Consider the following 24,747-nt stretch of genomic DNA (forward strand, 5'->3'; position numbering starts at 1 on the left):
CGTTTTAATATATAGACAAGGAAATATTATGTGCAGGTAATAGTCAGTGTTTCTTTGCTGGGGGTACTCAAGGGTATGCAGTACTGTCAAAAAACACACACACCCCATGTTAAAAGTGTGGCACACTGTAACAACTTCATGTTGAGTACCAGACCTTTATTTCTTTTCTTTATTTCTTTTCTTTTTCTTCTTTCTTTTTTAACAAAGCACTGGTAATATCCATGGTGTGGATATTGAACTCCATATACCGTATTTTTAATAAAAATTATATTCTTTCAAAGCCTATTTTCACACCACACACAGCTCACTAACTTCAGTTTTGTGATTCTGAACAATTTTTACTTCAGCCTTAAAGAATTTTAGTCAGGTATAGGATTACAGCCTAAATTGTGTAACTTTACATTTGTTTTTTATCTCCCCTACCCCCCCATCTCTGAGCCTGTCTCATGTGATTCCAGAAGCATTCAGCATATGTTCTGATACACTCTGTTTATGTCAATTTTTAAAAAAGCAAAAGTTGGTTCTTAAGAAACACACCTTTTATAGGATTTAAGATACCATACTACTTTGCAAATGAAAATACGTCCATGTGTTTCTGGGAGGGCAAATCTTCAGCTCAGACTCTGCAGAAAACAGGACATACCCAGTGCCAGATTTACAGGTATATGCAGTTTGCATATTAGGCCCCTGTGTTACTGAGGACCCCCACAAATTATTAGTACACATTGTTAGCTGTGAGGATACATTTGAACATGAAAATAATGAACTGCTATAGTTGAATCCTAGTATTTTACTTTGTTGCTTTGTTTCTACTCTTCATTTCTCCTACTCCCTGATTAAAGTCAATGGACGCAGGTCCATTAGGGCAGAGTTTTCCATAAAGGTTCCTGTGAAGACCTTCATTGGTGGCCCTGAAGAGGGGTGGCAGACTCTGAACTTTCATTTAAAAAAAGTCTCTAGCCTTTCTAGAAAGAAAGGTATGAAGTACTGTATAATGACCCTTCTAAGTCATTTCTGCTAAACGAGTCAGCCTGACTGCTCCTGCCTGACAGGTTTTTTTTTTTAGCCTATCAGTGAAGTCACAGCTGTGAATGAAAAGTGAGTTGTTTGGTCACCAGGCAATGGGAATCCCTGGGGTCCTAACAAGGCCACGTTTATAATGGTGAAATTGGAGAAATTGTACCAGGGCCCATGCCAGCAGAGCCAAAAGGCGCTGAACTTTTTTTTTTTTTTAAAAGCAAGTCTTTTGCACTTCTAGACAGAAAGTTACGAAACATAATGTGCAGGCAACCTCTTAAATGTGGGTCACCAACCTGACAGAGGCAGAGGGCCTAGAATAATGTTTCTTCTAACTCTGCAACACAGAGCACTTGTGGAGTTGAAAGGGCCCATCCACTTTCAACTCCAGCTGGCTATGATGCTAACTCCTCCCCTTAACTGCTGAAGGAAGGGTTTACCTGGGCAGCTGCTGTGGGACAATATTAGAGAGGAGAGGGAAAAGTAGGATAGTTGCAACCTCTTTGGATTTTTGGAAGATGCTGAGGATGGGGGACGCAGTAAGGCCATTCTACAACACTTTTTCCTGATTAATCCAATTGTAGGTTTTTGTGGGGTGGGGTGAGGGTGGGGGTGGGAAGCACTCAGCTCAGAGGCATAATGATCACCACCCTTTCTTCCTGTCTGGCCCAAATTGTTTGGGGAGGTGAGGGGAGCACAGTAAAGTACAAAGGCAGAAACAGGGTTAACATCATCTCATTTTGACAAAATCTTGTTTAATTAGGTGAAGGAACAGGAGCACCCCAAGGAGCTGTGCACAGCACCCCATGGACCATAAATCCACTATTGGGATGATAAGGTAGGCAATGTGCATGTGACACGCTGGAATGTTGTTTATAAACAGAAGCCTGCAGCTGCAAACCTGTGCCCATTTACCTGGAAGCAAATCCCATAGGAGTCTTGCTCCTGAGTAAATATGCATAGAGCAGCGCTGCAAGGTTGAAATCCTAAACACAGGGAGCACCTTCACCCAACACAGTATTATCAATTTATTTAACAAGCCTATGAGGCTGGAAGTTTCATAACTGAGTAGTCATTTGAGCAAGGAAATTTTGTCCTAGCCCAGCCCCACAGCCACTGCACCAGGCTGGTTCAAAGCAGCCTTTATCCCAACTAAACATGCCTTAAGGTTATGTTGCATATGGGTAGCAATCCCGGGCCTCATAGCGCCAGGGCTTCTCTTGGGAAATATAGTTCCAAGGACAAGGCCCTAATCCCACATTGCAGACACCGTCAGAAAACTACGATTCCCAGGATCCATTGAAAACAGCAATCGGGGTAGCTGTTGGTTGGCCCGATGCTGTGCCAATCAGCGCGCAGGAAAATGAACTGGGCTGCTCCGCCTCTAGCCCAATCAGGTTCAACGGGTGGGCGGATGCGAAAGAGGGGGCTTTATTGGATTGACGTGATTGCTTTTGATTGACGTGGGCAAGTTACTGTACTTTAAAAATGAGCGTGTTCATGAGAGCCCCGCACCTCCCGCATTCCTATAAGCGCTTAATTTGAAAGAACTGCTTCCTTAAAAGAACAATAATCAGCAACGTCACTTTCTTTTATTGTAAATCAGATTGATAATTAATCCCTTTTGCTCCCACCGCAAATTCATTTCTCAATTCGCAACAAGATCCAGGCATGCGCACGCGCTCGAGCAGAGGGCGCCGTCTCTCTTTGTTTCCGGGGCAACAGCAGGGTAAAATGTTAGTTTGGTTTTGGAACCTGCACTTCGGGTTCGTGGAGTCCAATCTTAAAGAAACAGAAAAGATGCTAGGAGTCAGTGACTGTTTTCTTGTCTTTGTCTGACAGCTGCTGTGCTTTAAAATGCCCCACGACGAGTCCCGGCAGGCAGAAATAAAAATCAGCCGATCTAAAGATGGCAAATGATTTTAATAATTTATGTGCCTTAGACCTGTAGATTTTAATTATTTAATCATCTTCTAGCAAAACCCCTTTTTGCTCATTTGACATCACAGATTGAGGGGGATGATGATGATGATGATGATGATTAAATGCCCAGCAGGTAGAAATTTAACAGGTTTAGCCTCCTCGCCACTATATATTGACAATTGAGCGGTTATTCCTGCTGAATTTCTGACTGTGACACACTCTGAAAGCATGCAAACTCCTTAAGTACACTCTCCAGTACAGAATTAGGCATAGCTTGTAATAGCCTGGGCGAGGGACAACAAATAGGCGACGATTTGTTCCTTTGTCTTTGTTACTTCACTTTCGCCACGCGGCTTTTAAAGTCAAGAGCCCCACCGGGGAAAATCCCAAAACGTATGAACAGGGCAAATAAAAGAGCAGAAAAATCAACCTTTATATAGATTTTGTTGACTCTTTTTTATTTTTATTTTTAGGAGAGCTTGTTATCTATTATCGGAAAGTGCTGCACCCGAAGTAAGTTTGCCTTTACAGTAGTTTTATAAACTGTATTATTATTCATACTTCCCTCGCACAGGGATAATTGTACCACTTGCAAATAGGAACCCGAAGTGTTGATAGACGTGCTTAGGGGGAGGGATGTAGAGAATGCTCAGCACGCGGCACGTGTTTTCCGGGTGCTGCATCCGGAAGCCTCCTGCTCAAGAAATGTGCTTGGTGCGCGGTGGTTCCGTGTGACGCTTTGTTCCGGAATGTAAAGGGATTAATTTTTTTTGCTTGGCTCGTTTTGCTGGTTTTGTGTCGTTTCTGCTGCTGACATGATCCCGATGCCCGTGGTGGTTTGCGTGCTGGGGGGCTGGTGTGCCGTATACCTGGCCGACACCGCATTGAAGGTGAGAGGGGCGCTTTCCCAGCCTCGGTTGCTAGAGAAGGAATTTTTATGGGAACTGTAGAACGATACTTAACTTGCTTAAGGTTAGAGAAAGAGGAAACTGTATGGATGGTGCAAATATAAGACTATAGTGGCATACCCAACGATTGCAATACGCCTTCCTCCCCATAATCTAAAGTCTAGATTTTGCACGCACACACTCGAATGCCTCCGTGCACACGCTCCGTCACTAGGGGGCGTGTAATGCGGGAGTTGCTGAAATGAAAGGCGATGTACGGATATAGGAGTGATTTCTCCCGCGACAGCCCTTAACTGCTGCAAGAAGGCCAGGCAGAAATTCAGCAGGTGCGGCTGTCCAGTGCCTTTCCTGTTCAATGCTTGCCTGTCGTGCAGCTTATAGAGGCACAAGATAAATAAGACTGATTGTTCAAGTCTTGGGATACGCTCCTTTTCCTACAGATGAAGTAATGCTTTTGCATTTTTACCCACCATGCCTCTCTTCACATGGAGTCGGGAATCTGTATCCAAGCGCCCTGTTTATGCCCATTGTGCACAAGAAGCAGAGCTGCACAGGGGCCTTTCCATAGTCTATAGCTATACACTGGATTTTGTTTCGTTTGTAGTGTACAGACCACACAGATTCCTATGCATGTTGAGGATTTAGTTGTGTAGCTAGAGGAAGACAGATGTAGACCTAATGATACCTATGCAAAATTAAAGATATATACACACACACAGCATGAGAGCCAGTGTGGTTTAATGGTTAGCGTGCCGGACTATGACCTGGGAGACCAGGGTTCAAATCCCCACCCAGCCATGAAGCTTACTGGGTGACCCTAAGCTTTCAGCCTAACTTCCTGTGAAGGGTTGTTGTGAAGATGAATTCCTTGAAAGAAAAGGTGATACATACCAGTATATATAATAGATAAATAAAAGTGATACTAGTAGCACATTCTACTAAATGATTCTGTGATTTGCTGTTCACTCTTGGATTCTAGCATCTTTTAAGAAGTGTGCCTTGTCTTCTTTTTGAAAAGTTATGTTTTTTACTTTTAATTTGGAAGTGAGTTTCATAGATTGTGTGTGTGACACTATATTTATATTATATATTTGTGTCTGACTCCCCACACCGCCGCATTGGCTTAGGTTCAACGTATGTTATACTAAAGCTAATGATGTGTAAAATTGTACAGTTGTGTCTGTCCATAAGCTCTGGTATACAGCTGTAATTTTACCTGACCTAAAGAACAGCCCATCCTTGGAGTGGGAGAGTACAAACAGAGCTAGCAAATGCAACATGGACAGCGGGGGGACAAATCAGCACAAAATAAATTGTGAAGGCTGCAATAGAGATGCCTGAAAAACTCCTGTGAAATAACTTCTATGTCTCACTGTTTTTTCCCTTCTGTTACAGTCATCTTCCTCCCTGAAGACATCTTACGAAGACTGGCTCACATACTATGGTCTAACCATCTCTCCATTTCACATGCGATGGCAGACGGCGCTTTTCAACCGCCTGTTTTACAATTGGGGAAGATGGAAACCCAGACTTCTTTATCTATGGTATTGTTTTAGAACTATAATTCAGGCTTTAGTGAGACAATTACTGGAAATTCTTTTGTATCCTGCTAGTAATAACAGTTACCATTCTGAGCCTGATTGCTTACACAATATTTTAAAGCTAAATAGAATAGCCTTTTGTTTTAGACTTGAATAGCCTTTTTATGTGTGTATGTGACTGGTTTCACATGCAATACGGTAGATGCATGCTGCTGATATTGAAGACTTAGGAGTGATAAGGCAGTTGCCCTGTAAAATGGGATGGGACACCTCAGGCCTGGGGGCCAAATGCACTCCTTCAAGTCCCTCTATCTGGTCTTTGGGACACACACCTTTCTGAGCTCTGTTTTACATCACCAGCTCTGCTTTACATCTTCCTGGAGTGTTTTTGCTTGGCTGGAATGTGTTCTGGTACTCTAATAATGCTTCTTGCTTGTCTAGATGGAGGCTAGAGAGTGTGAAGAAACTAGATTAGTGTAGAAAGGTAAAACTTCACATGTTGTTCTGCCCACTCTAACCCTGCACCCCAAAAGCTTGCCCAGAAGGGAAATGTGACCTTTGGGCTAAGAAGATTCCACACCCCTGTGGCTAAATAGCGAATGTACTGGTTGGGTATGCCAAATTGGTCTTGGCATCTGATGTTGAGGGTGGAAGCAGGGCTTCAGTTCCCACTAGTGTGCGCTCATTGGTGTTTGGGCAGTTCCAACAAAGCATCATCGCAGTTTAGGAATCCACTACTTATGACAGCATTTCTGCCTTCATTTCAGGTTTAGTGCGGGAATGTTTTTTGGCATAGCTGCTATGTTTGGTTCTGTTTTTCTCCTTGGGAAGACACTGATGCAGACACTCTCTCAGATGCTAAGCGAAGGGCCTGCCGGCCAGAATGATCAGATGCTGCAAGTTGTGGTGAGTTTTATGGCTCTACTTACAATTTAAGCATTGGACTGTAATCTTAAACCAATACCTCCAAAGAAGGCATCTCCTTTTCAATAGAGGGTGTCTCCAAACATAGCATTTTAAAATACATATATAATTTTACTTAAAACTGTTTCTAGATCACCTCGCCAAGGTGGCTTATAATAGCTGAAAATACAATGTGAATCAAACACAGAATTAAAAATAGTAGTCCAGAGTGGGGAGCACTTTATTCAACAAGGGCAATCCTTAAAAAAAAATATGAAAGGTACTAGCAATGATGCAAAGCTGAGCACCTCTGGAGAAGACCGTACCACAATTTTGGAGTAGCTGATGCAAAGGCCCTAACTTTATGTGTCCAAATGCATCCCTTTCAAATAATTTATTTACATTCTTATTTATGTACATGCCACCTTATACGTACCTATATGAGCATAAGTCCCATTCAACCCAGTGGGGCTTTCCTCTGGGTAGGCATGTATAGGTTGCTTGTGGAGTTACTAAGACATGGGAATTAAGGACACACTCCATATGCTCTCTTATTTGCCGTCACAACAAGCATGCAACACAATGAATGCTGAATGATAAAATAGGAGGTACATTTTTTACAAGCATGCCTTCTACCAGGAGTTAGTGACATTGAGCCCTATCCCCACCATGTAACCATATAACCTACCTCACAGGATTTTTGTGAGGATAAAAATGGGGTAACTTGCACATAAGCTCCTTGAAGAGAAAGGTGGGACATAAGGGCCTGTCTTTGCCTTGCTTGCTATCCTGTATCTTCTTGTGTCTTTTGAAAACAGGTGCCTGGTGTAAATCTTCCCATCAGCCAGCTGTCCTATTTCTTCACAGCTATCCTTATCAGTGGTGTCATACATGAAGTTGGCCATGGGGTGGCAGCTATCCGGTAATGCAGCCCATTTTTTCTTAACTTTGTGATGAGAAAAGTCCTGGAGGATTTAATTACATGTGAATATGATACCATGTGAGCTTATAAGTGAGCATTTACTTAACCTCCCCTCAACCGAAATGAGATTCAGCAAGGGGATGAGGTGATGGAGAACTGCAGTCTTTGAAATTAGTTTCAGAGGTGGATATCCACAAGCTTTCTTTTCCCAAACACCCTTGGGACACTTGTGTAAAGCCTTCAGTACAGTTAACCCCAATTGCTCCTAGTAGGCCCCGAAGCTTCATGAGGTAAATTGGAAAGAAGACCAGTCATTGTGTGGACAGCTGCAGTGAAAAATGGCAGCCCAAACTCTGCAGAGCCAGCTTCTGACTGTTCTCTTTTTCAGCTTTCAACACCTGCTGTGAGCCTGATAGGGCAGGGATTACTTCTGCTATTAATGAAAGGGGATCTGGCCCAGAGTAATGAATAATTTCCTTTCTCCATTAATCTCCTTCAATCGCACCTCTTAACTCTCAGGTTCTCAGCAGCCTCCTTATTTTTTTCTGCCACCCCTTTTACCTTATTGATACATTTAAAGCTGTTGTTCTACCTTTCTCTCTTAAAATCCACCCTCTGTCCAGAGAGTTGGTGCAGAGACTGAGCTGTGAAGTCTCTTGTTCAATGCTTGCCTCTGCCTTGAGATTACTAAGCAAGCATCACTTTCTCATGTACAACATTATAATACTAATGTACCTTACAGGGCTGTTGTAAGGACTGGAAGGCTGCCTATTAATTTATTTGGTATGTTTCTATCCCACCTTTCCTCCAGGGAACTCAAGGTGGCATACATTTTTTCCTCACAATAACCCTGTGAGATAAGCTAGGCTGAGAGACTGTGACTGGCCCAAGGTTACCCAGTGAGCTTGATGGCAGAGTTAGGATTTGAACCCTGCTCTCACAAGTTCCAGTCCAACACTCAGACCACAGCACTACACAGGCTACTGGATCAGGTTCAAGCTGTTAATATTCGCTTACAAGGCCCTATAGAATTCAGGGCCAAGTTACCTGAGAGAACACTTTCTCCCATATAGACTTGTAGGGTCACTGCAATCAAGATGTGCCACATCTTGCAGATGTCCAGACAGCAACAACCAGGAAGAGAGCCTATTTAGTGGTGGCACCCATACTCCGGAATCACCTCCAGCTCTCCCAGAATGCATCAACTATTACAATTTTGATGCATGCTGAAGACCTTTTTGTTTTCCTGGGCTTTTTGCTTACTGCTATGGCTTTTATGTTTATCTGGCTACTGATTGTTTTCTAATTTTAAACATAATTGTGCATTTGTTTGTATTTCTTATGACTGGAAAACCTTGTCTGACAGGCAGTATACAATTTTTTAAATAAATAATTGATTCAGTGTTGCAAATTTGTTTTATTCCCTTTTCTTTTAGAGAGCAGGTTCGATTCAACGGATTTGGAATCTTTATATTTATTGTTTATCCAGGGGCGTTTGTTGATCTGTTCACCACCCACTTGCAACTCATTTCCCCAATCCAGCAGCTGAGAATATTTTGTGCAGGTAAAATAACTTGTCCTTTTCGTAACGTATAGCATAAATTGTGCTGTGTGTTCCTTAGAACATTTTGGTGTTGCAGATGGAATCTGAAGGTGCCTGGTAGAGCAATGGAGGGTGATATAATAGCCTTGGAGCTGTTCAAAGCCTTTTGGAGCTGAGGTGTGCAAAGATAATACTTACCTGATCATGAAGGAGGTTTTCCCAGGGTGAGGCTTGTCCATTGCACTGCGGGTGTGCAGACTCCTGTGATTTCCCCAAATGCAGGTAACTCGACTGCATTAAAAAAAGAAAAAGAAGAAAAGATGTGCAAAAATACAGAGATGTAGATATTTGTGTTGCCAAGCAATGAGTCTGGCCTAATCCAACAGCAGGTGTGCATGTACATATGGATTTCCTAACCAGGTGCCCTGCAAATTCTCTAGCACAATGGAAGCTGTAGCCCTAAATATCTGATGTAGATAGTGTTTTCTGTGGGTATGCAAGCTGCAACAAATTGGCAATGTTTCTCTATACAGTGGTACCTCTACTTACGAATTTAATGCGTTCCGAACACACATTTGTAAGTCGAAAAATTTGTAAGTCGAATCCCATAGGAGTGCATTGGGAGAAAAAATTTGTAAGTAGAAGCAACCCTATCTAAAAATTCGTAAGTAGAAAAAAATCCTATCTAAACCGCATCCAAGATGGCGGACGGAGCTCCATTCGTAAGTAGAAACATTCATAAGTAGAGTTATTCGTAAGTAGAGGTACCACTGTAGCTTCCCTGCTCCCACTTCCACAGTGAATCAAGGGATCCTACGTAGCAGTAACCTGCTGTGCTGACTAGGTTCCTTCCATCTTCTCCCAGGTGGGCCAAAAATAAATCTAGTTCTTTCTTTCTTCCCTCCCACCGATTATCTGTTTGGTGGGCAGAGGCCGGAACTAAATCTAGATCTCTGGGCTCATAAATCTCTAGATTGGGCTATGTACCCACACTCCTTCAAGCTTAATACATCGGGGTCTGTAATCGAAGGTACTGGAGTTGTCAACAAAACATGCATCTTAGCTCTACAAGAACAATCATGCCAGCAATGGGTTGTTGTTTAAGAAAAACAGACCATACCTGCCAAGTTCCTGCCGGAAAAATAAGGGATCGGACCGGAAGTAGCAGACCGGAAGTAGCGCTGTCGCCATTTTTGAACTGGGCGGAGCATGCTCAGAAGCGACTTTTGATGCTGCTCTGCCCAGTTCCAAATGGCCGCTGCACCAGAAGTCGTGCTGCAGCCATTTTGGAACTGGGCAGAGCAGCATCAAAAGTCGCTTCTGAGCATGCTCCGCCCAGTTCAAAAATGGCCGCCGCGCCAGAATAAACCGGGAAGAAACAAAAAAAATCTGTTTTTTCGGCTGGGAACAGCTGGAAAAATGGGGGTTTCCCAGGGAATACGGGAGACTTGGCAACTATGAAACAGACAGATGTATGGTGGAATACAATCTGTCTTGCTAATTGAAATAGACTGTTAAGAGCAAAATTTCTGTGTTGGGATGGCTTCAAATGGAAAATAAGATGGCTCAATCACCCATTTAATTTGAGCGTTCATGGATATTTTGCTTACGAGCAAGGAGTATTAGCGTTCTGGCTAAATTTATGTGCCAATTTAGTTTTAAGCTAGATGTGATTTAAAACAGTAAGGAGGAGAATACTATTATTAAAGCCAGCTAGTAATGGAAATGTAGACAAACCCTTAGCTACACAATTATAAACAGGCTGATTTGTTTTACTTTCTTCATGGCAACTCTAAGCCTCAAGGAAATCCAAAGAAATGAAAACTGGGATTGAAGTGCAAGGATGATGTAAAAACACATTCATAGCAAGAATCTGTCATCAGGTTTAATTACTTTTGGCTTCTGCAGTAACTTGTTGGTTGAAATGTGAAATAAGAATTACACCTCTGGTCAGGCAAAATGTTCTATGAAGAAGAAAGACATGTCAAAGTGGTATGTGGGTTTGTCTGCGTTGATAGTTAATTCACGTCCAGGGTGTGGGGTGATGATGTGGAGACTTGCCCCTTCGTAGAGGCTTTTTTCTTTTTCTTTTCTTTCGCAGAGCTATATTTGCAAAAAGAAATTACTGAGCAATCCCCCACCGCCACCCTAGAGCAAGGATGGCTAACTCCTGGCCTTTCAGATCATCTGCAGGAGCCTCATTCGTCATCTCCTGAGTTGTCAAGGCTCATTTGACAATAACATCAAACTGAGCCTTTAGTGTTAATGGCCCAGTCCTGTGGAATACTCTGCCAATAGAGATTAAGCAGGGGCCTTCTGTGCCAACTTCTAAACACCCGATGAAACTTTTCTATTCTGCCAGGAGATTAAGAATGCATCTTTCCATAGTAGCTAATTTCAGATTTTAACTTTTTAATTTTGTTTTTATTGCATACCTTTGTGTATAATTGTTGTAAACCTTTCTGGTTTTTTTTTAAATGAATTGTGGTAAATGTTTTGTACCTCAACTCCCATCATGCCTTAAAATTGGCTGTGCTGGCTTGAGCTGATGGGAGTTGGAGCCCAGTAACACCTGCCAGCCACAAATTAGTCACCTCTGATGTAGAGCCTTACTGCTTATATTAAACTCTTTTGCTACAGCAATTTTGGCACAGTTACTTGAAAGCAAGCTCAGTTGAAACTGGTAGTAGTGATAAAACACTTAGCAATTACTTATATCTGTTTTCAATTTTTTTGCAGTAATATGTATATATTAATTCTCACTTACATGGACAGTCTTGTAAAGTAGGATAGTATTACCCTCTTCAATTACAGATGGGGACTAAGGCTAAAAGTTTGTGACTTGGGTGAGGCGAGAGTGGCTCACACTCCTGGCTGCTATACAAATCCAGCTCTCAAACACTCTTATGTCCAAATAATGGTGTGCAGGGTGGTCTAGCAACATGTGACCCTTCTGCATTTATGTTCCTCCTGTGGCTGGATCAGTTTAGTCTGAAGGAACTAGCTATGGCACCCAAAAGCTATGAAAACACACTCTTTATTGTGAGTCCTTGCTATCTCTCCCATCCTTCCGAACAGTGTTCTGCTGAAATACTGTGAATCATGTGGTCGCTTGTCAAAGGTTAACTTGGGTCTGTTCAGTATTCATTCAGACTTCAATCTTCCCTTTGGGATCCCTTTCACAGACCCCACCTATCGTCATTGCAGCAATGGCCCCTTTGTGTTTGAGGCTGGATTGGTTCCCATTCATTATTTATTCCTGTGCGCTGCTGCTTTGTCCATTGTTTATTAAGAGTGATGCCTTGGAAGTTCTGCCAGGTACAGCCTTAGTCAGGGCTGGTACAGTCTTAACCACATCTACCCAGACTTTATCCCTATTGCATTCAATGGGGATTACCCCCATGTAAGTGGGGTTTGGATTGTGTTGCCTTTGTCTTTGAGATCTTAATTTTAAAACCTTCCGCCTTGACGTATAACTTGTATGGTTTATTCCTCTCCCCTTAACTGTTTGTCATTGTAGTCAATTTAGAAGCTAGTTCTAATAAATTAAGATTCTGTTTCATCTGCTGTTCGTTGCACCAATAGCCAGGGTGGGTTTCCTTTCTTAACACGTATGCTCCTTCTGCCCTTATAGGAGTCTGGCATAACTTTGTGCTTGGAGTTGCAAGTCTTGTGGTCCTCTTCTTCCTGCCAGCTATTCTTTTCCCATTTTATTACACTGGTGCTGGGGCACTCGTCACTGAACTCACAGAGGTAAGAGCCCTAAATAACTCGGTATTTAGAAAGAGCCCTCCATAATCTATAAAGCCAAGCCCTGCAGTTCTTTCACTCCTCTCCAAAAGTGTGCTGGGAAACTTTTTGGTGCTGCTGCTTCATGGAGCCCTGGGGCTGGGTGAAATTGCTCTTCCCTATTCCATAATATGGTTCTAATTGCTAAATTTTCCATGTTAATTGACCCATTCAAAGTACTCCTTGTCCTAGAGCTAGAAACGATATGCTGTTGCCATTGGAGCTTCCTTAGAAAATTCATAGCACCAGTTATGATAAGTCCTGATGCAAAGACTGTGGACTAGTAGTAGACAGCGCAGTGAGACTGGCCAAGTTGATGTTGCATACTGGGATGGGCAGGGGCCCATTGATGGCGCAGGGTGGTGCATTCATGTAATGAAACAATAAAGATTGGGAGATAATCATAGAATCGTGGAGTTGGAAAGGATCATAAGGGTCATCTAGTCCTACCCCTGCAATGCAGCAATCTTTTGCCGAATGTGGGGCTCGGACCCATGACCCTGAAATTAAGAGTCCCATGCTCTACCAACTGAGCTATAATAAATCAGAAGTAATCATAATTGAACCAAAGGGCCTGAAAAAGAAGCTTCCCGGCAGAAATAGATACATACATTCCAGTGCAGTCATCGTCACAAGTAAATTTGTCCTTGGCCTAATTTTAAATAGTTTATTGTTGATACAGCACTTTAGAAAGTTGCTGTGCTTCTTCTGGAAGGCAGGAAATTGTCAAGGTGGGTTTCTTTGGATCCTTTTGGAGACAGATGGCAGCAAAAATTTCGCAGTAAGGTGCTTGGCTAACTGAGATGCATTGATTGCACTGTCTCATCTTTTGTCAAAACTTTAAATTTTTCTTCATATCTTGCGTGATAGCAATTCATGAAATCCAAAGTGTGTATTGACTGTGGTCTGCGCCCAGCCATAGTCCTATTTTATTTTATTTTATTTTTAGGAATATTATTTGTTCCCCTCCCATTAGAGATGTTACTCCTTCTGTATTTTGGAAGAATGGCAAGAAACGGAGAGATCCAGGCACTATTTGGGACAAGGGTGCATACAGGTTTTACAGCTTCATGTTTTATTGTACTTAGGATTCTCCTGCTAATGGGCCCAGAGGGCTTTTTGTTGGTGACATTGTCACCAGTCTGCAAGACTGCTCAGTTCATAGTGTGGAGGACTGGAATTCCTGCCTGGGAAAGATCTCTCTGAAGCCACAAACAGGCTATTGCATAAAGACATCAGTGCTACAACAGCTAAGCTACCCATCTAGAGGTATAGTCGTTTCTATGTTGTTGGTTGTTGTTGTTATTATTATTAGTCATTTTAAGGATAGTAAAAACAAGGCCTTTGGCCATTTCCCCCCTGGTATATCTGATGCTTTAGTTCTGATGGCTGTCTTGGAATTTGGGGGTTTATGGCAATATTTTAATCTTGTGATCAGGGTTGGAATGGGGATTGTTATATATTTTAATACTATTGTGATGTTGAATTTGTTAGCCACCAGGCTCTATTGAAAATTGGTTTTGGAAATATTTAAGTATCTAAACAAATGCCTGTGCATATATCTTGCCTGCCTAATACATTCTTTCTGTGGCTGCCTGCTTAAGATGGATCAAAGCCAGATAACAAATAGATGAGTAACCCAGTCATGTGATTTTAGTTTCTGCAGCGCAAACCGTAGCCTGCACCCTGACAACTGGAAGAGCAGCCTAACCTTGGCAAATGGGGCAGATTCACCTCCCTTTGTCCTGCTCAACATTGGGACATTGCTACTGTAGAATAAGGATTTGGCCTTGTAGAGCTGTTTCTAAATTCATAGGCTTCCTAAGTAGCAAATAGGATACTTCATAAAGGGCTGTTTCTGGGCTCTTTACACCCCTCATCTGTGCCATCATATTCTCAAAACAGCAGTGATGTTGAAGTCCATCTAAGTCCATGAAGTCCCTTTAGGCAGTCTTAGCAGGAGCATCTTATAACTTTGGGCTATGAGGCTAAGTGTACACTGCACAAAATAACATTTTACTACTTATTAGTTATCCAAGATCTCCATCACCTGTTTTTCTTTTCTGATGTAGCATCGTGCCAGTTAGAAAATGACAAGAGGGTGTTCCTCATCTCCACTCATCTCTTGTCCTGTATCCACAAGTTGGCTCCTTGAGTTTCTAGGATTTATATATTTTTATGTCTGTGGTGAAAAATGTTTAAACTTTAATTACAGTTTTTCATTATGCTACTGTTATAAATAGCTTTGAGATTCTCCTCTGGCCAAAAAAAGATCAGCATAAAAACATGAATCTAAATAAATAGAGCCTTTGGGGTTTAAATATTTTGTAGCTGTGCATGTAAAAATACTCAGCAGGCATATGTCTATTTAATTTGCATTGATAAATGTAATTCGATTTAGCTACGGCTATACCTACAACTTTCTTGCAGACATAGGTTAGTTTTCAGTCAACTTGTCTGTCCATGTGTGTTTGCTAATAACCCTTAGTAACTGTAATTTTAGGGACACGGGTGGCGCTGTGGTCTAAACCACAGAGCCTAGGGCTTGCCAATCAGAAGGTTGGCGGTTTGAATCCCCAGGGTGAGCTCCCATTGCTTGGTCCCTGCTCCTGCCCACCTAGCAGTTTGAAAGCACGTCAAAGTGCAAGTAGATAAATAGGTACCGCTCCGGTGGGAAGGTAAATGGTGTTTCTGTGCGCTGCTCTGGTTCACCAGAAGCGGCTTAGTCATGCTGGCCACATGACCTGGAAGCTGTCTGCGGACAAACGCCTGGCTCCCTCGGCCTATAGAGCGAGATGAGTGCTGCAACCCCAGCCTAATGGTCAGGGGTACCTTTACCTTTAACTGTAATTTTGTAAGGGTTCTGGATATAACCATTTACAGATCCTTTATCCTTGCTCAGAATAACAGATCCGAAGGGTCTTGTATGCATCAGTATTAATACTTTAGAATACAGAGACAGCTTCAAAGACAAGGGCTCAAGTGGGTTTATTCAGCTTGATCCCCCAAACTTGATTTGAGTACCCTTGACAGTATCTAGATATTCCAATTGAACTGTATTTTTTCTGTTCAAAAAACCTTCACAAAAGTATATGGGAGAAATAACTCCGCCATGATTTGATGGCAACATTTCTCACTAAAGCATGAAGCCGCCACAGGGAACTGCATCTTCTCTGAAGGATAGTGGTGGCTGTTGAGTCTTTTGTTTCTTTGCTCGGGAGTACAAATCTAGGAAGCTGTGATTTCTGAAAATCTAATAATGAGTTGTGTTTCTCTTTAGGTTTTAAAAGACTTGACGGCACTGTTGAATGTTGTAGCAACAACAGCCTCACAGACGTCTGCTTTTCATACAGTAATAACTTAAACGGTCAGTCGGTAAGTTAGCTGTGCAAACTGTCAGATCCAAACACCAATATATATGGTTGACAGGCATCACAAGTTTGTTTTGAAATGTTGGAGTTGGGCTCTTAAACTGAACTTGGCATATTAATCCAGTTGTAAACATATTATCTTCATGATACAATCTGTGTACTTGAGAAACAGAAATAAGGAAGTTGAGCAGTCATACTTCTTCTGTTTACATAACCATTTGAATCCTTTCCTCCTTGCAAACAAATTGCAGTGACCTCCTGACACACACGTTTAAAGGCTGAGCTAAGAGAGCTAGACTGGAAGCCATTTAACTAAGTTTAAGGGTGGGTACTGGTTTTGAAGGTCCTAAGCAGCTTGGGGCCAGGTTTCTAGAGGGAAAGCCTTCTTCCATTATGGTCCAGTGCAGCAGCAGTGGCCTGCAAAAGAAGTCCTGTTAACCACCTCACAGCCTGCCATGCCCATAATTACAGTGTTGTAGAGTGATTACTTTCTCCACAGTGATAAATTACTTTCTAGAACAATTCCTTGTGGAGATCTGGCAGGCTCTAACTGTTGTATGTTTCTGCCAACAGTGGTTACTTGGCCTGGTTACTCTGATCAATATTTTTAACTTTGTTTTATTGCAATATTTTGTCACTGGGAGGTGTGTGTGTGTGTGTGTATGTCTGTCTGTGAACTGCCTCGGCATTTCTTTTAAAAATGAAAGTTAGTTCATAAATTATTTTAATAAGTAATGTCAAGAAGATCCTTTATGTCTATGGAGCTGTAGTTTGGAGCAAGTGGTGATAAAAAGGATATGCATGTCAAAACTAGAATAACTGATTCACAGCCATTCCCTGAAGTCCAGCTTTGTGTTTGAAGAAGACACATGCAGTGAAAAGTGCTTGTGATTGTGCACACATGAAGTGACTCACTTATGGGGAAAAGTTTCAACATTTGGGACTTTTCACTTTAGAGAAAAGGAAAGAGGCGACATGATAAAAGTTTATAAAATTACACATGGCAGGGAGAAAGTGGATAGAAAAAAAGCTTTTCTCTCTCTCTCTCGTGTTAGAACTCATGGACATCCATTTAAGCTGAGTGTTGGAAGATTCCGAACATATAAAAGCAATTCTTCACACAGCACATAGTTAAAACTATGGAACTTGCTCCCACAGAATGCAGTGATTGCCACAAACTTGGGTGGGTTTGGAAAAGGATTGCACAGATTGATGCAGAAGAAGGCCATCAATTGCTACTAACTAGTTATGATGGCTCTGCTCTCAATGCATCTGAAGAGCAGGGGACAGGGCTCTTGTACTCAAATCCTGCTTGCTGGCTTTCCACAGGCATCTGGCTGGCCACTGTGAGAACAGGATGCTGGACTAGATGGGCCATAGGCCTGACCCAGCAAGCTCTTCTTCCATTGTTATAGTCTCTACCTGAATGTTTATGTAACATCCCAGGTCCAGTATGCCTGTCTGCCAGCACGGAAAGCTATTGAGGCCAGCCAACTTTGCCGAACCAATACGGATTGCCGGAGGGAGTTTGTTCCAAGTTTGTGTGTGACGCCTTCTCTGGAAAACCAAACTAGGCTTATCCGAGTGAAACACCCACCTCAGATGGATATGCTGTTTGTTGGGCACCCGCTGCATCTCCAGTATACAGGTTGGTATGATTTTGCGGGGAGATTATAAACAAAGCTGAGCATGTGAGTAAGTAAACTTCATAGGAAATTTGTTGGCAAGTTGCTGGTGTAGCTTCCGTTGAATTCAGCCACACACACCCCTTTAGCAGTGCTTTATCTGTGTGATATGCCAGAGCCCTTACAGGGTGTTGATGGCTCTTGAGCCTGTTTTCTGAGTCAGACTCGAAACTGCACTCCACTCTTCCTTCCTCCCCTTGAGCAGTTGCAGTAAATGAAGTTATTGGAAGGGACCTCGAGGGTCATGTAGCCCAAGCCCCTGATTCATGAGTTTAAAAAAACTTAGGTGTGGCAACATGGAAAAGGTTTAAAGTTCTCTAAACTTTAAAGAAATTGGGCTTTATTTTGTAAGCATGCCTTTCATACCTGTTGATTCAAACAATCTATTTTATACTTGGGGATGCATAAACGGATAATTGGCCCTAGGTAGGTGGTATGGTTCAGGTATCTGAAAACATTGCTACCAAATCTTTAGATATGCCCATATCACACTTCCATTTGATTTCCACAGGCTGTCTAACTTGCTGCCATTTATTTAAACTAATATCTTTACCCATGACAGGGCCTTCTTGGTGGTGGTTTTTTACTTCTGGAATGCCCTCCCTGATGAGGGACATGTGTCTCCCTCGTTATTAATTTCAGGGGGAATTCTAAAACAATTCACCCAGGCTGAAAGATACTATTCCTGGGCAAAGCTGAACTCATTAGCTGTGAAAATACATTATTGTTTTAGTTGTTTTTACAAAAAACAAAATTATATACTTTGTATTTAATTGTGCTGCTTTGAGGAAGCAGGGATCTAGAAGTTGAAGTTGAAGAAAAGAAGAAGAAAAGAGCCCTGATTCTGGCAGCAAATTGTGTTTTTAATCAGACTACTCTAAATGCTTAAAGTTTGTGCCTTTAGGCTTAAAAACAAATATCAAAGAACAGGGATAATGCTCTCAACAATGTAGATTATTCCTCTTCCTACTTTTACCTTCCTTACCATTCCTTCCTAGCTTGAAGTTAAGCTCCGACACCAAACAAAATGAGGAGTTGGAATGGAATCCATTTCCTGTTTGTTGCTGCCTTTTCTGCTGTCATAATTGCGTCAGTGGTACTTCAAATAAGAATATTTGCAGTATAGTCTTTGATAATAAGAAGTGCAATTGTAAAGTAGCCACAAGCACATCATATTCTTAGGCCGAATGTTCTCATAAAATAGAGCTCCCTAACGTATGACTGCATTGGCAATAGTAAAGGGAAACAAAAGCTGTATTTGTCATGAATGCTCAGAAATGAGAGATATTTGTATTCTGCCAAAATGTTCTTCACTTTCATAGGCTTGTAAAACTTTCTTTTTTGTTATTCTTTAAAGTGAGTCTCAGCAGTTTTGTACCTCGACACAGCTTCCTCAGTATCGATCTGCCTGTGGTAATGGAAACATTTTGCAAGTATCCTTTGTTATTTGTGTCAGCTTTTCTAGAGAAGACACTGCAAATACTGTATCTCTGATACGTAAACGGACTTTTGAGGACCAAAACAATTTGATTTTTCAAAAAAGAGATTGATCTTATCTAGGTTGTGTAGATTTAGTTTAGAATTAAAGCTTATTACATTTATACATTGCTCCCAACTAAGGGTTTCCACTAAGGTATGTGAAATATAGTGGTAGATTTCAAGATTCTAATCCTAGCACCTCTGTCCTGTTTTCTAATGTTCCTTTCACACTGCAGTACCTGCTACATTATTGAACTAAGGATTTGTTACCAGTGTTGTGCTATATTCTGTTTATACCAGTGGTTGTGGTGAGGCACAACAACAAACATCAATGGACAACATCACTACTCCCCAACTCAACGGTATTCAATGATTTAAGGCAGGGGTAGGCAACCTAAGGCCCATGGGCTGGATCTGGCCCAATCGCCTTCTAAATCTGGCCCGTGGACGGTCCGGGAATCAGCTTGTTTTTACATGAGTAGAATGTGTCCTTTTATTTAAAATGCATCTCTGGGTTATTTGTGGGGCATAGGAATTTGTTCTTATTTCCCCCCAAAAAATATAGTCCAGCCTACCACATGGTCTGAGGGACGGTGGACCGGCCCATGGCTGAAAATGGTTGCTGACCCCTGGTTTAAGGGATGGGAGCCATTGGCAAGTTAAAGATGCTTTAGCTTGACCATTAGTGCAGCCTTATTGAGGAGTAAGGATTGTCCTGCAACTCTATGCACTGCCTTGTCTTTTTATCATGCTGTAGCAGTGCTCAGTCAAGTAGGGCAACCTGAGGCCCTCTCGATGTTTTTGGACTCCAACTCCTATCATTCCTGACCATTGCCCATGCTGGAGCTCATGGGAATTAGAGTCTGATAGCACCTGCAGGGCCACAGCTCCCCATCACTGCTCTAGCCGCTTTAACTGTGTTGAAGCTGAAGGCTATTTGACTAAACAATTTGTTTGTTCATAACTCCATTAGAAAGGCTGTATCAGTGATGGATAGGCCAGTAGGATGCAAGACACTGCCAAGTCCAGCAGTCTTTCATGCCTATGCTAAATAGTGCTTGTGGCTGACAGGTGTAACAAATTATACCCATTAACGTGTTTCACTGCACTTTGCAAATAAGTACCATACTGTGAGCAATATATAAATTTCTCTACATGAATAGGAATGGTATATAGGTTTGCCTGTAAATTAAGTGATGGCCATTTGTTCTTTTGGTGATCATAACTGTGGCATGGAATAGAGATGGCATGGCCAAACCTCAGCTTTTGGTTTATTTGGATCGGTCTCCCAAGTTAGAAGCACACCCTTCGTCTATCCTCTAGAACAGGGTTTCCCAAACTTGGGTCTCCAGCTGTTTTTGGATTACAGTGCACATTGTCCCTGCCCACTGGCCCTGCTAGCTAGGGATGGTGGGAGCTGTAGTCCACAAACAGCTGGAGACCCAAGTTTGGGGAACCCTGCTCTAGGATGTATGAAATGTGGAATAAGAAATACTGTATGTACGCAGAAGTGAGAGTAGAAATGTTGATGTGATAATAGAGCACGTGTGTGTGCATAAAGCAAGGGTGGGGCATGGGCTATTCTTTTCATGAAATGGCATACGTAGAGGATGGCAGTGAAACCACCTCATTCCTGTAGCCAAATCTTTTAACTTGCAGTGTTCTGTTGCTGCAATGAGTTTTCGTTTTCCGCTGAGCTCCAATACAGGAAGTGAACTGGTCTTTGGGGGGGGGGGGAATCAAATCTTTTAAAATGGAATGCAGCAATATGAGGGCAGGTTTTCCTCCTCTCTGCCATGTGCTCTTTTCTATGCAAAGAATACAGCACTCCCAGTTTACATGTAAACGGTACAGATACATATAAATGGCACAGATACATGACTCCATTGCTTTTTCCTGCCACAGATACTGTACTCTGTGCCCTCTGCATATGCTCAATCCTCACTGAGCTGTTTGGGGTTTCCTTCTCACTTAGAAAAAAAACCCTAACATCTGCTGTCCTTGAGGACACCCCCCCCCCAAATTATAATGCCCTCTCATTTGTACAGGGTGCCATTTTGGTTACCTAAGGATTGGCACTTGGGAAATGCAGTTGATTGTATATACCAGGTGTGCGGAACCTTTGATCCTCCAGCTGCTGCTGAACTACAGTTCCCATCATTCCTGGCCATTGGCCTCGCTTGCAAGTTGCAATTCAGCAACATCTGGAGGGCCAAAGTTTCCACAAAACTGGTATATATAATCGCTAAGCTTCTAACTTAAGAACAAGGGAAAAGAGGTGGGAGAGCAGGAAAGTTAGAATATAGAGCAAGAGTTTTGAAGGTCATTTGGAAAAAACCACACACAGTTCATTGATGTTAAGGTGGCATGCTATATCAAAGAATTATTAAAATACAGTGTTTTGGAGATACTTCCTGGGTTTTTATGTGTTCCATTACCAGTCTTTCTCTAATGTGGACAATACAATTCATGTTAAAACAGTTGTGTGGTGAAATACTGTGTTTCCAAGGTTTGGACTATATGTTATATTTTAAATATAAAAATGCAATCTTATTTATTCCCCTTAACCAATTTTAACCAGGTATCTGATTTCCCTCTCTGGAGCGCTGGCTGTAATCAACGCAGTCCCTTGTTTTGCTTTGGATGGCCAGTGGATATTAAACTCTTTCCTGGAAGCTACTCTTAGCACGCTGGTTGTTGAAAAACAAAACAGGGAGCTAATTGGCTTTTTAATTTTGCTCTCTGGCAGCACACTTTTAGCTGCCAATGTGGCGTTAGGGCTTTGGGTGGTGACAGCCCGATAGCACATTTTTTTGCTCATTTCGACATCTGATAATTTATACTAGGCACATGGGAAATAGTGAAATTGTGTGTGTGTGTGTGTGTGTGTGTGTGTGTGTGCATCTATGTGTGTGTGTGTGTGTGTTTGGACAAGAAGAAGACAAGCAGCTTCAATCAAATTATGGCACAAGAAAGATTACTTTCCTGTGAGCTTTAAGTAATTCAGGATTGGATGGTTGTGATCTTAAAGATTAAATTATTTCTTCTTTAATCATTTGTGAAAACTGTATTGGAAAGGCAGGAGAAGAGTTAGACTTGGCTTATTTAGATGTCCTAGCAAGGTCATTGTTCAGTGCTAAGCTCCTGTACGCTGGAAAACTTGCTCTTCCAAAATAAGGGGGCAGGCAGTGGCAAATGGAGCCACTTGGCTGCCCAGAGTGGCAAACGCTGAGGCACCCCCTGAGGGTGGGACGTCATGATGCATGCACTGTGACATCACGACGCACACGTCAGGATGAACAGCGCATGGAGTGTGCATGCACGAGATGCTGCACATGCGGTCAGTACGCACTGCTGCTGGCGCACGGCGGCCCGCTATGGGCTGCTACTCTTGCGTGGCAGCCCATTATGGGCCGCTGTGTGCAAACAGCGGCCTGTGGGGCCGCCATGCGCCAGCAGCAGCACGTACTGACTGTGCAGCATCCCGGTGCCTGCAGACTCCATGCGTCATTTGTCCTGACATGTGCATTGTGCGTCACCCGCACTCTCGGGCTGCCACACAAGAGCAGCAGCCCGTAATGGGGTGCTGCTCGCGGGGCAACCGGCATGGACCGCTTATGTCCGTACGGCGTGCGCAGGCGGAGGCAAGGGGTGGGGCGCCCCCGAGTGGAGCCCCCCCGAGTGGAGCCCGGGGAGGCCTGCCCCCACTGTTCCCCCTTGCTACACTACTGGGGCAGGAATAATGTTGAGTTTGTTTTCCTAGACATCACTAAAAGGTAAAGGTAAAGGGACCCCTGACCATTAGATCCAGCCGTGACCGACTCTGGGTTGCGGCGCTCATCTCAGTTTATTGGCCAAGGGAGCCGGCGTACAGCTTCCAAGTCATGTGGCCAGCATGACTAAGCCACTTCTGGCGAACCAGAGCAGCGCACGGAAACGCTGTTTACCTTCCCGTCAGAGCGGTACCTATTTATCTACTTGCACTTTGACGTGCTTTTGAACTGCTAGGTTGGCAGAAGCAGGGACCGTGCAACGGGAGCTCACCCCGTCACGGGGATTCGAACCGCCGACCTTCTGATCGGCAAGCCCTAGGCTCTGTGGTTTAACCCACAGCGCCACCCATGTCCCATCACTACAAGCTGTTATTAGGAGCTAGAAATGTTTGTGATAAATGCTGAACCCTTATTTTATGCTTAAAATACATAGTTCTGCACTCTATACTTGCAGCATGTTTGTGGGTGTAGATAGGATGCAATCCTTCGTTTGCATGGGAATTTTTCTTCCCCTAGATGAGAAGGGAAGTTCTGCACTGCATTATTGTTCTCTTATTTTCTCTGTTTAAACTGCATCAATAGGTTGATTATTCAAAATATATTTTTAAAGGTTCCCCACCCCTTTATTATTTTATATTTGCATTTTTAAAATGTTCACTTTAAGCAGATGATTTTACCATGATCCTCGATTTTCTCATAGCCTATATTGATCTGAGAAAAATAATGGTATGTTTATGTGTTTTTAATAATTGGTTGGAAGTATTTTTGAATGTGTCACGACATAGAAGCAGGATATCAATTTAAATATAAAAATTACGATGTGTCATTGCTAATTTATACTTCATTGTAAAAATCTGTATCAGATGGAAAAGTACTGTTTGATATTCAGAGAGAATGTACATAATTTAGGCTCACTTACTTAATAAGCAGTAAGTCCATTAAGCTGAATGAGACTTCATTTTGAGTAGATGTGCTTAAGATCACACTGCACAATGAATACTAAGCTGGTTTCTTTAAGTGACCAATCCTACTTTTAAGACTTCAGATGCATATAGAGTTAATATGTTTACTTCTATGTAATGATCTGATTGTGATGAATGTAACCATATAATTAAATGCTTACCTTTCTCTGGGTTTAGAAAAATAAACTTTTTTGTTTAGTTAGAAACACCATTACACAACAGCTGTACATTGGCTTTACAGAAAAGTTGCAAATCTATAGACCTCAGTATTGATAGTTCTATGGCTGGAAAAGTGGCCCTACAAGGTCAAACATTGAATTTCCCAGGCCACAGTCCAGCACAGATTAGAATGGTTTCAGTAGGCTTATGTGTATCATATTTTTGAGTTGGATTACAGCCCAGTGAATTTATGAGTTTGGGGGCTGACACAAAGTATTCACCTTCTAACTTGCTTCTGCCAGAAAAACAAAATTGGAGTGAATTCTAAGGTCGATATTGGTGATCAACACAGGTTTATGGTTAATCTTTACACCATAGTGAAATATGGCTGAAGTTGAATGTATCTTCTCTCTACACTTTATAAACTATGCCAAGCATTTTCAGCTACTCCTGCATAAATACTGAGGTAATATTCAATATGCATGTCAATACTGGTGTAAATTACAGTTATTCTGTTTTGGTGGCGGGGTTCCTGCTCATACGATTTTGTAACATGGTGAATGTCAAACAGTTTAAATGACAGGGTTTTTATTTTTTAAAAATAAATGGAAACTCCAATAATTTGAGGGAGAGAGAGAGAGTTCTCTGCTTTGTTATGCCATTCATGATGGAACTGCAGCTTTCCTGCAAAACAAAGTAATTAACTTTCTCTCTTTGATTCATAGAGGGTTTTGCAGACAAAAGACACTTTGAAATGGTGTTTCTGCCTTCT

General features: G+C 42.2%; 1 protein-coding gene across 3 annotated transcripts; it reads left to right on the forward strand.

Annotated features, from left to right (window-relative positions):
- The first annotated feature begins 918 nt into the window (after positions 1–918).
- On the forward strand, positions 919–24,027 carry MBTPS2 (membrane bound transcription factor peptidase, site 2). Of its 3 annotated transcripts, XM_035116445.3 has the most exons (12): positions 919–1,855; positions 3,414–3,453; positions 5,244–5,392; positions 6,157–6,295; positions 7,111–7,214; positions 8,651–8,778; positions 12,392–12,510; positions 13,635–13,815; positions 15,827–15,921; positions 17,364–17,565; positions 18,960–19,035; positions 21,663–24,027. In XM_035116445.3, exons 1-12 carry the CDS (start codon positions 1,824–1,826, stop codon positions 21,883–21,885), a joined length of 1,488 nt encoding a protein of 495 aa, XP_034972336.3. In that variant the 5' UTR covers positions 919–1,823; the 3' UTR covers positions 21,886–24,027. The 3 variants fall into 3 exon arrangements, with proteins under 3 accessions (XP_034972336.3, XP_034972335.1, XP_034972339.1); XM_035116444.3 differs by lacking the exons at positions 919–1,855; positions 3,414–3,453 and adding an exon at positions 3,618–3,830; XM_035116448.3 differs by lacking the exons at positions 919–1,855; positions 3,414–3,453 and adding an exon at positions 3,637–3,830 and having other exon boundaries at positions 6,221–6,295.
- The last annotated feature ends 720 nt before the right edge of the window (positions 24,028–24,747 follow it).

Source organism: Zootoca vivipara, chromosome 4, assembly GCF_965207765.1.
Source record: "Zootoca vivipara chromosome 4, rZooViv2.hap1.1, whole genome shotgun sequence".
In the NCBI taxonomy this organism is placed as follows: domain Eukaryota; kingdom Metazoa; phylum Chordata; class Lepidosauria; order Squamata; family Lacertidae; genus Zootoca; species Zootoca vivipara.